Source organism: Vicia villosa, linkage group LG7, assembly GCF_029867415.1.
Source record: "Vicia villosa cultivar HV-30 ecotype Madison, WI linkage group LG7, Vvil1.0, whole genome shotgun sequence".
Classification (NCBI taxonomy): Eukaryota; Viridiplantae; Streptophyta; class Magnoliopsida; order Fabales; family Fabaceae; genus Vicia; species Vicia villosa.
In genome coordinates this window covers 21,115,038-21,128,832 of record NC_081186.1, presented here as the reverse complement: position 1 = coordinate 21,128,832, position 13,795 = coordinate 21,115,038, and the positions used below count along the sequence as shown (strand labels likewise).

Sequence of the window (13,795 nt, the reverse complement as noted above, 5' to 3'; positions counted from 1 at the left end):
ACAAGTGGAAAATAGCAACAACTGCAACCTCAACTCTTAGGGACTTTGGGTTTGCATCACTACAAGAATTAGACTGATGTTCTTCCTTTTTTTAAAGGTTTTAAAAGAAAATTGCACAAAGCCACAAAATAAATTTGATGATGTTTGTATCTTTTACATTTTTGAAAGAGTTTGAATATGCTTAAGCTTTTAGCATTTATTGAGAAAAAGTTTGATGATCGATTGACAAAGTCAAGGTTTATTATGAAAAGGTTTTAAGTTTGAAAGTAAGAAGGTTTTAAAAAAGGGAGTAGATTTTGGAAATTTAAGAAGGGGAGGAGATGAAGAGACTATCCTAAATCATAAAATAAAATATAGGTAAAGAAAGATCTAACCAAACAAGAAGTAAGTACTTGACAATAAGTCAAAATGAGTATTTCCCTTTCCTTTGGAAACAATAAAGTTCGGTGGCGAATCTTGCTTCGTGAGTTAAGTTAATCAATAGCTCAATCTCAATTTTTCCTCTGTGACACCTTTGGATGCACCTTGAATCACCTCTCCTTCGTAAATCAAGTAGTCACCCTATTTTTTTCCAAAATTTGGTCCGGAGAAGCATCTCCAAATTCTTTTGGAGTGTATTCGGCAATGTATCTCTGAAAATACTCCTGAACCCATTTACTAAGCGTTTTTTATTGAGATGGTTTATCATCTAACCATTCAGTAATATTTTCAAAGATGCATCTTCGAAAATGTCAAGCAGAAAATTGAATATGTCACTACCTTGCATGCTCACCTCTCCCATACTCCATACCTCCCCCATAACCCAAAATCCTTAAAAAACCATTTTTCAATCAACTTTTCGACTCCAAATCATCATCCTTGTGTTTTATCACAACAAAGGAAGCAATAGAAGCTGCAAATTAAGATAAAGTCCACTCATTTTGTACCTCATTGCTTGCATTAATCTTGTTCTTGAGCTGAAAAAATGAACGTTGAGTCCGGAGATGCATCTCTGAATTATTTCAGTTACTGTGATTTTTTAGCCGTTTTAATGTTTTGGTTCGTATTAGATATGGTGCACCAGAATATGTTTCCCAAAGCAGCTGTAGATAATGATGTAACACTGAATAAAGTGAATGTTGATGCTAAACCGGATGAGGTGAAGGATGATGTTAAATGGGGCGCTAGACCGGTTGATGTTGAGATAGATGTTGGTCAACAATTTAGAAATGAAATGTTTACTGCTTGTGAATATATGCTTGAATGGGTCTGCATGGAGGCCAGGAAATTGGGGTTTGGCATTGTAACAGGAAGGTCCGACAATATTTCTTATAAAAGGCAAGCATGGTGTGTGAGTGCCCGTTTAAATTGCACGGATACTCTAAGGTGAATGATACATGGAAATTTAATGTGATTTATGGTTAAATAATCGTGTTTGGCAAATCGAGCTAGCTGGCCATCCTATTGTATGTCGCTTGAAACCGAAGGAGAAGGAAATTGTTTCAGACATGTTTTTAATAAGGGTGGCGCCGAAAAATATACTTGCAGATTTGAAACGTAAAAGACTTGACAGTGTTTCAAATATCAAGTAGGTATACAATGCTCGTTATCGTAACAACATGGCGATAAGAGGTCCAAGATCCGAAATGCAACAACTTTTAATTTATAGATCTTGCTCATACTGTCTCTGTTTTGAGGTATTAGAGTTATTTTTAGATATGCATCTCCGAAGTATACTAGATACAAGTTCAGAGATGCAATTCCGAACTAAAATTATGTATAATGGGGGTGGTTCACTCGTTTATATTCAATTTTGTGTGAAATAAATACGCCCGGAGATACATTTCTGAACTCTAGAAACATTTTTGAATTTTCACCCAAAATTTGTGAGAAGGACATAACTGCAAGAGAAAAAAATTCATAAGAATATGATATTTAGATTTTTGCCTCCACTTAATATAATTTATTCCTTCCCCCGGATGAAAATTCACACACCATGAAATTAATTTTTTCTCCATATTATGAAGATTTAACTGCATAATCATATGTGAAATAAACTTTTCAATAATTGTCTAATGGCATAGAACGAGATTTATTTTGATAGTGTTGAAAGTATTATAAAAAAAATAACTACCCGCCACACAAAATTGGAGGCAAAATTCATAGCTGTGTGATTAAGCAATGAAATGGGAAAAGATGGAAATTAAAGTATACCTAAATATATTGGAAACTTTGACAACTAAATTTATACTTTTATTTCTCCTAGATCAAATAAATCGTTGTACTTTTTGTCAAATATAAGTATGTTTTGAATTTGAACAATCATGACATTCTAAAATGCCTATGTTCCTTCAATCTTAATATTATCAACACCTAAACTTTGATCTTACCAACCGTTTGTTACAAAGGGTGTGTTTCAAACTACTTTAAACTCAAGCAAGCTATGTGTACGAAATATGACACTTGAAAATTTTGTGCAAAAGTAATTAGAATCATAACAGTTTTCTATTCATTCACCCATCCCATGTCAATGCTGCTGGCTCTCAAGCCTTTGATGGATCGCAAGATCCAATCACTTTTTCCAATTGTATTGTATTCAATTCTAATCTTAGCAGTTGCAAGGTTAGTCCTAGATAACTTGAAGATCAAGCAAGGCCATGTTTTTCGACTATATGGCATGTCATCTGGTGGAAAGAATAAATTACCAGTTATCGTGTCGCTAGAGGATCGCATTACGGAGGAATGCAATGTATTTGAAGGGACATGGGTTTGGGATAATGTGTCTTATCCTCTTTATGAAGAAGAGAGTTGTCCTTACTTGGTCAAGCAGACCACATGCAAGAAAAATGGGAGACCTGATTCTTTCTACAAGAATTGGAGGTGGCAGCCTCATGGATGTAACCTTCCAAGGTTTGATCCATTGAAGTTGTTGCTCATGTTGAGGAATAAAAGAATAATGTTTATTGGAGATTCATTACAAAGAGGCCAATTTGAGTCTATGATCTGTTTGGTGCAATCTGTAATTCCTGAAGGAAAGAAATCCCTCACAAGAATTCCACCTAGGAAGATCTTCAAATCTGAGGTACATCAAAATTTGCCACTCTTATGTTCTCCTAGCTGGTTAAAATTTACTTAATGAAATTTTGTATAGCTATATTTTTTCAGGATTTCAATGTATCGATCGAGTACTACTGGGCTCCATTCCTGGTTGAATCAATTTCAGATCATGCAACAAATCATACAGTACATAAAAGAATGGTGATGCTTGACTCAATAGCTAAGCATGGCAGACATTGGCAAGGAGTCGACTTTTTGGTGTTCGAGAGTTATGTTTGGTGGATGCACAGCCCTTTCATCAATGCGACGTGAGTATATTGTTGAATGAATGTTCATGGCTAATTCAGACAAATTATTGAAAACCTGTTTTGTTTCAGATATGGATCACCATACCAAGTTCAAGAATATAATGTAACTACAGCTTACATGCTGGCATTGAAAACATGGGCAAGTTGGTTAGAATCAAATATCCAACCGTTTACTCAGAATGTCTTTTTCATGAGTATGTCTCCTACACATTTGTGGTAAGTTACAATCTCTTTGTTTTCCCAGCTAACAGTTTATATTACAATCTTCGTAAAAGGGATTGAAGGTGTGAAATTGACATGAATCTATTCCAGGAGCTGGGAATGGAATCTAGGAAGTGATGAAAATTGCTTCAATGAATCATATCCGATCCAAGGTTCATATTGGGGTACAGGCTCAAATCTTGAGATTATGCAGATATTACGTGATTCACTACAGAATCTGAAAATAGATGTCACTCTGTTGAACATCACCCAGTTATCAGAGTACAGAAAAGATGCTCACACCTCAGTTTACGGCGAGCGAAAGGGCAAGCTCCTGACCAAAGAGCAGAGAGCGAACCCTAAATCTTTTGCTGATTGTATTCACTGGTGTTTACCTGGAGTCCCTGATACATGGAATGAAATACTATATGCATATCTGTTGAAGAACCATCAAAACTTTTCCTAACATCATGGTTCATAACCATGATTGAAAAGCACATGCATCACACATGAGGGAAACATTCAGAAATTTTTATTAGTATGCCATTGTATTTTCTTTTCTTTTCGAACACTTTTTGGACTGTAATCAGAAAATCAATTAACTAACTATCAATATAGCTGATACACCATTTTTAAACAAAGGAAAAACTTTAAAGACTAGCAGAGCTTGAGAAAAGAATTTAAGAAAGGGAATCTTTTCTAAGAAGTCCCGTCAATAATTCCGACAGCAAATAGTTTACTATTTTAGCAGGTTATTCACGGAAACGTAGACAGTATAATTTCAGCAAGCACAGCCACTTTTGACATGCACAATTGCAAATAAATAAAGCCGTAGCATTTGTTCCTTATTTACACACATGCCACCTGATTGTATTTATAATAGCTCCCACTCTGTTTCAGAAGCTTGCTGTACTTGCAAATTCTTTGAGGTCTCATATGTTCTTGAACTAAATAGGGCGTGAGTTTGTGGTGTATCTTGATTTGGCTCCATTTCAGCGTCTCCATACCATATTGCTAGTTGTTCATACTCCTTTGCTAACCTCTTCTTCGAACAAAATGCATCCTGGATTCTTTTCTGTCGGATGAAAAATGAAAATAATGTAATGCATAAGATTTCTTCATTTCTTAATAGCATAACTTATTTCATAAAATAAACTTCTTTTTCTTTTTCTTCTACATTTTTTTTCCTCTAAAATACAAGGAAATGAGAGAGATGTGTGAAAGAATCTAGACTTTCTTCTATAACTAAAAGTAACTATAGCTATTTGCTATTTTAGTGTCTTATTTAGATTGTTATTTTAGAAACTCATGAAGTGTCTTATTTAGATTGTGCGCAGTTTTTAAGAAAATGATTAGGTGTATTAATTTTAACAGTAAAATAAGTATCATTTACTAAAACACTCTTATTAATTATAGTTAGTGGCGTGAAATTCATTAAAAAAAAAGTATGTATATTAGTGGAAAAATAACAATAAATGTTATATTGATATTATAAAGTAACAATTATATTTTGAGATAGAAAAAGTGACAACATTTTTTAAGAGATGGCGGGAGTAATAGGCAAGTTTAATTATTCAAAGCAAAACACATAAGATTATAAGAATACCAATATATGATCTACTTAAAGCAATAATTTTACTCATTGCAACGTTTATTAGAAGAGACTACGCGAGTACCTTATACGATCTAAGCTTTTGGATTCTGTATGAGACTGCATAGAGTTCACTATCAGCCACAAATACACAGCTTTCTTCAAGCTTTGTATCATTATTCAATTGAATATCTTCCAAGCTTGATTCTATAGAACGTGATTCATCTTAACAACAACACAAGCAAAAACAATATCAGATAAGTAACAATACACTTGAACAGGCTCATGAGGATCATTGATTATAAGATTTCTATGAAATTTTCAGTTCTTATCGTTATTTGTGAATTTGTTCTTTGTTGGTTATTTAAATACCGCCATTTATTTGAATTTTATCCATACAATAAAATATTCAACAAAAACTAGAATGAAAGTAGTTAAGCACAAGGACAAGTGTGGACAAATAACATAGTAGTAGTATAACTTCAACTTCAAGTAAGCATAATCATCAAAACTTTTCAAATGACAAGTAAGAACTTTCAATTTCCCTATAAGAACTTTCAAATGATATGCATATCCAGTGTTGTAATATTCCAAACAGTTCATTTTTTCCATGAGTCAATACTAAAGGAAGCTGGCAAAGTAACCTCAACTTAAAATCTTAGTCAAGATCATCAATGTAACATTGAAAATCCAAAGAAATAATATTGACTCCAACAAAATATTGACAACATGAAAGTAAAGTAACATACAATTAACTGCTTTTCTGGTCTCTGTTACAAGCACGCAAAATCAGCAAAATCAGCCAGTTTCCTGGTCATGTGGCTTCAAGTGTGCATGTCATAATGCCAACAGCCCATATAGCAAGGCAAGATATTTCACTGATTTTGAGGTTTTATCAAGTTGTAATTTTTTTTTTTTCAAATAAAGGTAACATTTTACACAATCACTGACTATATCCCTTAACAGGGAAGACTTTCTTTGTTGTTATATTTTGCTATACCCGACAAGGATATTATAGCCATGTATTGAGCAGAAGATATAAGCATTGCCTGATTCTAAATAAATCATCCAAAGGTAGTTCATTGACCTTGGAAGTATCTCCCAAACCCGTATGTAGTATTAAACAAGAGTATACATGACAGGATATTATAGGATCAACTCATCAATCAGGTAGCCGACCCATATAGTAGAAAAAGGCTTGAGTGATGTAATTGTTGTAGTCTTAAATAAGAATTCAAACAAAAGTTTCTGAAAATTTAAATTTTAAGAAAACTAACCATTTGATTCCATTGGTTGACAACGACAAGAGGAAATGATTCCGTCATGGGATTCCTTGACCTGGCCAGCTATTTGGGAGGATACACAGCATACATGTGCCACGGAACTATCTGAAATACACGAAGCAACATAACCTAAACTGCATTTGTGAGATTCTGAATATGGACTGTCAGAAACTAAGGAACATTTGAAGTCTGAAGTTCTTGTCTCTGTGATATTAGGCCTTTTGCATGATGAAGATGATACAACAGGTAAAACTTCAGCTAGTATATCAGTTTCACCCTTATCAACATTAGTTGATTCGTTGAATAAAGAGGCTTTACTTAATTCTGTTACACCAACAGACGTGGAATTCAACACTTCAGCAGTAGATAAACTCATATTATTTTCTTCAAAAATCAAAAATGGGTCTTGTTTAACATTTACTTTGTTAGTATCCTCAATTCTCACCGAAATTCCAGACGCACTATCAGAAGAACCATAATAGGATTGACTATGCATTGAGAATTCAAGGGGTTCCTTCTCTTCAACAGATAACAAACTCTCTAGCTCAGATGCAGACTTGATGGCAGTCTCTTCAATGCTTGCATGCAAGTCTTCTTTTTCAACCACAGAAGTTTCTCTAGAGTCATCAATAACCTCTTTTCGAGTTATGAAAGAATCTTCCACCTCCAGCGAATCCGTGTGAGTTTCGCTATTAACTTGATTTACAAGTTCATGTTTGTCAGGATGACTAGCCAGTTGATCATTGGCAAGATCAATATAGTTATTTACAGGATTTTCCTCAACCCCATTTTTATTTTTATCTTTATCTTCAACACTACAAACCGACTTAAACGATAAGCCAATATTATTTTTTAAAGCAACTGAATGAGCTTCATATTTTGTAGGAGCGGGACCGGACAAGGCAGGAAAAGATCGTAGCTCTACAACTTCAGAATACAACTTTTTCATACTGTCTCCAACATTATAGACCCGATTCTCAAGATATTTAACAGCATCCTGAATCAAGACAAATAAGAGAAAATAAAGTTTCATACAACAACTCTGCGAATGAAGAAAAGAAATCCAAAATCCAAAATCAAATATCAAAGCAATAATGAAAAAGCACCTGGCCTACAATACCATCCACCTCATGGCACACTGCTTCAAACTTCTGGTAAATATTCCCCACCCAATTTGTACGTTTAACCTTTAAACTCATCCCTAGAATTGAGAATACTCAAGTTTACAAAAACTAATGTAATTCAATGATATAGCTGCAATAACAGTGAAGGAAGAATCTCACTCTTAATAAAGAAACAGTTTGTCTTTCACTAAATTATTATAAAATAAAATAAAAAAAGATGGAACTAACTAATTTTCTAAATCCAGTGATGATAAAAATATAAACAAATAAAAAGTAAACCCTAAAACATCAATTACCCTAAGTTCCAAATTGACAAACAATAAAATTCAACTCTTTCTATCTATCTCTCACTGGTGCTATCAAATTTAGCATAACAATAATAATAACTTGATAAATAATTTCAAAATCTTTAGCACAGATATTAATCATATAAACGAGTGAGTGTGAGTGCGGAATATTCGTTTGGAAGAAAAACAAAAAAAGGTAGGGAAAAGATGCAAACTTTAACGCCACGCAAAGACCATGATCAAATTTCCTGGAAATTCGAGTGTTTGTAATAGAGCTGAATTATGAGCGGAGAAATCAACGGAAGAGAGACGGTGGTGATCGGTGTCTCCGGCCAAACACAGAGGAAGATGAGAAAGGGTTTTGTGGCAGACGAGGAGTAGAATCTGAATGAGGGTTTAAGTAAGCAACTTTTTTCTGCCAAAAAAAAGGTAAGCAACTTTTTTTTAGCAATTTTTTTTCTTCATAAACTTTCTATCCTTATATAATAATTATATATATATATATATATATATATATATATATATATATATATATATATATATATATATATATATATATATATATATATATATATATATATATATATATATATATATATATATATATATATATATATATATATATATACTAGTACTTAGACCCGTGCGAGGCACGGGTTAAATATTTTATAGTAAGAAAACTATTTTAAAAACACATATAATTTAGAAATTTCACTTATAGAAAAATTACTACTGTATAGATAAAACGTCATTTTTTTTTGAAAATCTTGGTATCCGGCCTTGCGACCGACTAATCCAAGAGGGGATAAAACATCATTGTTAATAAAAGTATACGTATAAAAGTTAATTTAACTAATTTATTTTTTGTAAAATATAAAATAATTTGAACATTTCTAATTTACTAATAATTTGTGTAAGTTTAAAAAAAAAATTAACTTTTTAAATAAAAAGAGAATCAATCAAGATGACATTCAAATTAAAAACATACATTTGAAATAATTATTTTAATAAATTTTCTCTTTTTATTAAAAATATTTTGTAATAATGATCATAAGTAAACAAATTAAAATTTAAAATGCAATAAATGAGATGATAAATTAATTAAAACTACTATAAATTAATAAAAATTACGAAATAAATTCTTAAATTTATTATAAATGTAAATTTGGTTATTATGTTTTAATAATTTAATAGTTTTTAAATCAAAATTCATTTAATAATTAATTATTATTAATTTAGTTGAAATTTTGAAATTAATTATTTGTAACATACATCATTAAAAAAACAAAATAATTTATTTCTCATGTTTGAATTTATATATTGATTTAATTGTGTGTGTGTGTATATATATATATATATATATATATATATATATATATATATATATATATATATATATATATATATATATATATATATATATATATATATATATATATATATATATATATATATATATATATATATATATATATATATATATATATATATTTGAACAATTATTTCCAATTATTATAATATAATTTCTGTTTTTATTAAAAATTAATTGTAATAGTGGTCATTAGTAAACAAATTTAATTTTTTAAAAGCTATAAATGAGATATAAATGAATTAAAACTACTATAAATAAATAAAAATTATGAAATAAGTTGTTAAACTTATTATAAATTTATATTTAAATTTCATTAATTAAGTTTTAATATCAATATAAGTAGTATATGTCATAATTTTAAAAATAAAAAAAATGAAATATATCCTATATATTTTATATAAAAGTCGATATATTTTATATAAAATTTGTAAGCTAGTGTAATGTATATTTTTTCCATTTATTTTTTCTGACAAACAATTTTTTTTATTATAATTATCAATCTTAGATTTTAATACAATAATAATTATTTTATAAATATAACTCTTAATTATTTATTGGAGAGAATGAAATGAATGTGATTAAATTAAAAATAATGAATAATATTCAAAAAATAATTAATCTCATAAAGAATAATGAATCTATGGCTTAAATGACACTAAATAATTTTGTTTCTCTTAAAGTTTTATTTTTCATTCAATGTTCAGTTATTTTAAAATTGATTTTTCTGATTTTTTATTTAAACTTATTAATTGATTGCTACATTATAACCTAATATAAATTCTAATATATATATATATATATATATATATATATATATATATATATATATATATATTTATAGTATTTATGATGTGAGATGTGGTGATATGTGTTAAGTTTTAGTAAGACTTTAGGTGATTATTTCAATAAAAAAAGACTTGAGGTGATTATGCATATTGAAAATATTACGCATAGTTAATTTTTGGAAAGAAAAAAAAAACTACAATATTTATGAAAGAATGTTTAAAGACATGAATTTGAGAATTAACAATAATTTATTTTTAGTTTATTTGCAAGAAATAAAGAATTACCCACACGTCTAAAAAATTTAGAACAAACTACTACCTCTCATCCTACCCTTACATCAGCTTAAGATATGATTGCAAAAAAAAAATATAGCAGAAAATTTTAAAAACAATTAAGAAATAATGTAAGTTGCTTTGAAAATATGATGAATAACACAGTGGCATTGGCTATGCATATAAACTTGACAATTCTTAATCAGATTCAACAACCATCATAATATGATCTATGTAACAGTTCAACAATCATCCAAATATAATATGTAAAACAATTTAGTAAACACCTAAGTGACTATGTAAAACAGTTTAGTAAACCCAGTGGCACTGGCTATTGCATAGTGCTGGGGACTGAGGACGGAAGTTAAACCATCTATACATTCAATACTCCGATCTTGAAGAAAAAGAGAACAAAACTTTCTGTAGCTAAAACTGTGAGGTAAAACAATATCAACCTCTTCAATTCTGTGAAACCAGCAAAGCACAGCCATCTTGTTGCCTCTCTAATCCCCGTAAATGTCTTTCAAGTAGGCAATCAGACGTTTGTTCTCTTCTGCTAAAACAAACACAAAATCATTCACCTAAAAACAATTTGAAATGCCAACCAAGAGAAACAAATTTATAAGGTCAGATTACAACAAAACATATGAGGTGAACATAAAGAGATAAAAATAAAATATTCAATTCATATGCACGTACAAAGATTCATTTAAAAACTTTGACCTTAATCATAGCTAACCTAAAGTGATACGTGTAAAATATTTGTGACTCACATATATCTGAAAACCATTTTGTTCAAATGACTGATAGTGATTTCTTCTTCATCTTATGGATGTGTACAATTGTGCATCTTCTGCGTTTTATTATCCTGAAAAGAAAACAACATAATAATTCAATAAGTAAAATGATTTGATTCAAATAAAATTAGAGATTCATGAAAGCAGAGTAAGAAATTCAAAAGATCACAGGCAAATGGAGTAAACAATGATTTCATCAATACCTTCAAGGTTCCAATGTCAGGTTCATAACCACATTTTCCAACAACCATAGTCGCTTCCCTAGAAGAAGAATCTGGAAAATTCAGAGGTAAACATAACAAACTTAATTTCAATTTTCAATTACAGAAAATAAATTCAGATCTAAGCTGCTCAACCATTTGCGATACAAATCCAAAACCAATAAAAAACCTAAACAGATCTCTGAATTTGAATTTTTTAAGAGATTAACACAAAGGTGAAAGAAAGGTATGAATGAATTTACTTGTTCTTTCATTACAAATCAAAGAACACACTAATTAACAAACTATAGTAATTTTACCTTACCTTGGAGAAAATCCACAACCAAGTTGAGCTTCATTGTTTCTTTCGAAGCCCATAGATGGCGTTCAGAAGGGTTGCGAGAGAGTGGTAGTTACCAACATGGACACCGAGGATATCAAAAGGTAAAGTAAGAACCTCAAGAACATATGATCCTCACCATATCTATAGAATACTATAAAACATAATAAACAACACTAAAATCATTGATCAAAATTCAATATCATTCACCTAAATCAGACCAACCAAAACCTTAATAACAATAAACTTCGAAAAAACCATTTAATTCACATCATTTTTTCCCTGTCAATATCACTACATGCTGCTCTCGTCACAAACCATAACCACAAATCATCTGCACCTTCACTCAACCACTCAGAACTCCCACAACCCAAACTCAGACACAGCTAACACACCACACAGAAAAAAATAACATGCAAAAGAAAACGAAGAAGAAGAATGAATCAAAAATCAGAGAGAAGAATACAAAGTATACAAAAGAGGATTTGAGAATAGAAGATCAACCATTCCATGAACCTGAACCTTTTCGAATTCGTTTTTATTTTTGTTTGTAAGTTGTTGTTGCATCTTCATTTTTTCACCATGTATATACTGTGCATATTAAATATGGGGTATGGGATTTGATGGGTTTAGGGTTTGTTTCTTAATTTCTCTTGATTGCTGAATAGATGCGTTTTAGGATCGAGAAGGAGTGAGAGATCTTGTAGAGATTTGATTCGAGTGTTTTGTTGTGGTTGTTTTTGATCTTGAATCGAGATTGAAATGGAAACACACAAGAGAGAAATCAACAAAAACTTTAATTGATTATCTGGAAAATTGAAGGTGTGACATTGAAGAAGAGATGAAGGGATTGGGAGCATAGAAATTGATGATGAATGTGAAACGGCTTTAGATATATTTTCTTCTGTCTTCCCCAAATATGTGCCTATACATGTAAAGAGGTTGGTATGTGAAGTGTCAACACAAAAAACAGAGTACATTAAATAAAATAAAATAAAAATTTATTGTAATTAAATAATAAATAAATCTTAAAAGTTAAAAAAAAAATTAAATAAAATATTTCCTTTTTTGGAAAGTTTGTAAAACATGAGAATTGATGGGAGCATGACAAGTGTCAAAATTGCCCAAAAACTCATTTTGCTTTATTATTATGTATGATATATATATATATATATATATATATATATATATATATATATATATATATATATATATATATATATATATATATATATATATATATATATATATATATATATATATATATATATATATATATATATATATATATATATATATATATGGCATATCATATGATAATGTCTTTTTTATATAAGAATGAATCTGAACCATTGGATTTTAAAATAAATGGTGAAGATTATAGGTGAATTTTTTTTCTCTCTCCTACCTCATTTATTTCAAAATGTAGGAGAGAGAAAATAAAGATTCACCTATAATCTTCACCATTTATTTTAAAATCCAATGGTTCATATTCATTCTCACATTCTCATATAAAAAAATGCATTCGCATATGATATGCCCTATATATATATATATATATATATATATATATATATATATATATATATATATATATATATATATATATATATATATATATATATATATATATATATATATATATATATATATATATATATATATATATATATATATATATATATATATATAAAAGTCAAATAAATGTGTGTAACAAATATAATAGGAAATTTATAATTTAACATTAAAGAAATGGTGAATTAGGATCGTTGTTCTAACATGTCAAGTAATTAAACATGAAATTAAAATTTGACAATAACAATGATAAAATAATATTGACTTAGACTATGAATAGGACGACAAAACGGGTTAGACCAACTAGACGTGTCTGTTTTATCTAGGGGTGTTTGCGGACGAATTTATTTCGGTTTTGAGAGAATTTGATACTCAAACCGATTAAAATTAAAAAAATTGATTTGAATTGGATTTAAAATATTATGCGATAAAGCCCAAATCGAATTGAATAAAAAACAACGGGTTGTTTTGAGTTGGATTGATCGGGTAGATAAAAAATGCAAAAATATTTTTAAAAATTAACTTATTTACAGAAATTAATTTTTCATAATAATATAAAAAAATATAGTATTAATAGTGTTTAATTGTAAATATTATATTATCAATTTTTCTCTAATAACTTC

General features: G+C 29.5%; 2 protein-coding genes across 3 annotated transcripts; one reads left to right on the top strand and one right to left on the bottom strand.

Annotated features, from left to right (window-relative positions):
• The first annotated feature begins 2,476 nt into the window (after positions 1-2,476).
• On the top strand, positions 2,477-4,011 carry LOC131620373 (protein trichome birefringence-like 31). Its single transcript, XM_058891430.1, has 4 exons — positions 2,477-3,061; positions 3,145-3,344; positions 3,414-3,560; positions 3,657-4,011. Exons 1-4 carry the CDS (start codon positions 2,504-2,506, stop codon positions 4,009-4,011), a joined length of 1,260 nt encoding a protein of 419 aa, XP_058747413.1. The 5' UTR covers positions 2,477-2,503.
• Positions 4,012-4,414: 403 nt separating this feature from the next.
• LOC131620372 (uncharacterized) lies at positions 4,415-8,266 on the bottom strand. 2 transcript variants are annotated; one of them, XM_058891429.1, is made up of 5 exons: positions 8,046-8,266; positions 7,526-7,673; positions 6,414-7,416; positions 5,222-5,361; positions 4,415-4,620 (listed from the first exon to the last, which is right to left on the bottom strand). In XM_058891429.1, exons 2-5 carry the CDS (start codon positions 7,616-7,618, stop codon positions 4,420-4,422), a joined length of 1,437 nt encoding a protein of 478 aa, XP_058747412.1. In that variant the 5' UTR covers positions 7,619-7,673; positions 8,046-8,266; the 3' UTR covers positions 4,415-4,419. The 2 variants fall into 2 exon arrangements, with proteins under 2 accessions (XP_058747412.1, XP_058747411.1); XM_058891428.1 differs by having other exon boundaries at positions 7,526-7,620.
• Between the last annotated feature and the right edge of the window lie 5,529 nt (positions 8,267-13,795).

Coding starts and splice junctions, on each gene's coding strand:
- LOC131620373 (XM_058891430.1), top strand. CDS start 2,504: ATGTCAATGCTGCTGGCTCTCAAGCCTTTGATGGATCGCAAGATCCAA. Junction 3,062..3,144: donor GGAAGATCTTCAAATCTGAG/GTACATCAAAAT, acceptor ATATTTTTTCAG/GATTTCAATGTATCGATCGA. Junction 3,345..3,413: donor AGCCCTTTCATCAATGCGAC/GTGAGTATATTG, acceptor GTTTTGTTTCAG/ATATGGATCACCATACCAAG.
- LOC131620372 (XM_058891429.1), bottom strand. CDS start 7,618: ATGAGTTTAAAGGTTAAACGTACAAATTGGGTGGGGAATATTTACCAG. Junction 5,362..6,413: donor TCAACCAATGGAATCAAATG/GTTAGTTTTCTT, acceptor GTTGTTGTTAAG/ATGAATCACGTTCTATAGAA. Junction 4,621..5,221: donor AAAAGCTTAGATCGTATAAG/GTACTCGCGTAG, acceptor TTCATCCGACAG/AAAAGAATCCAGGATGCATT.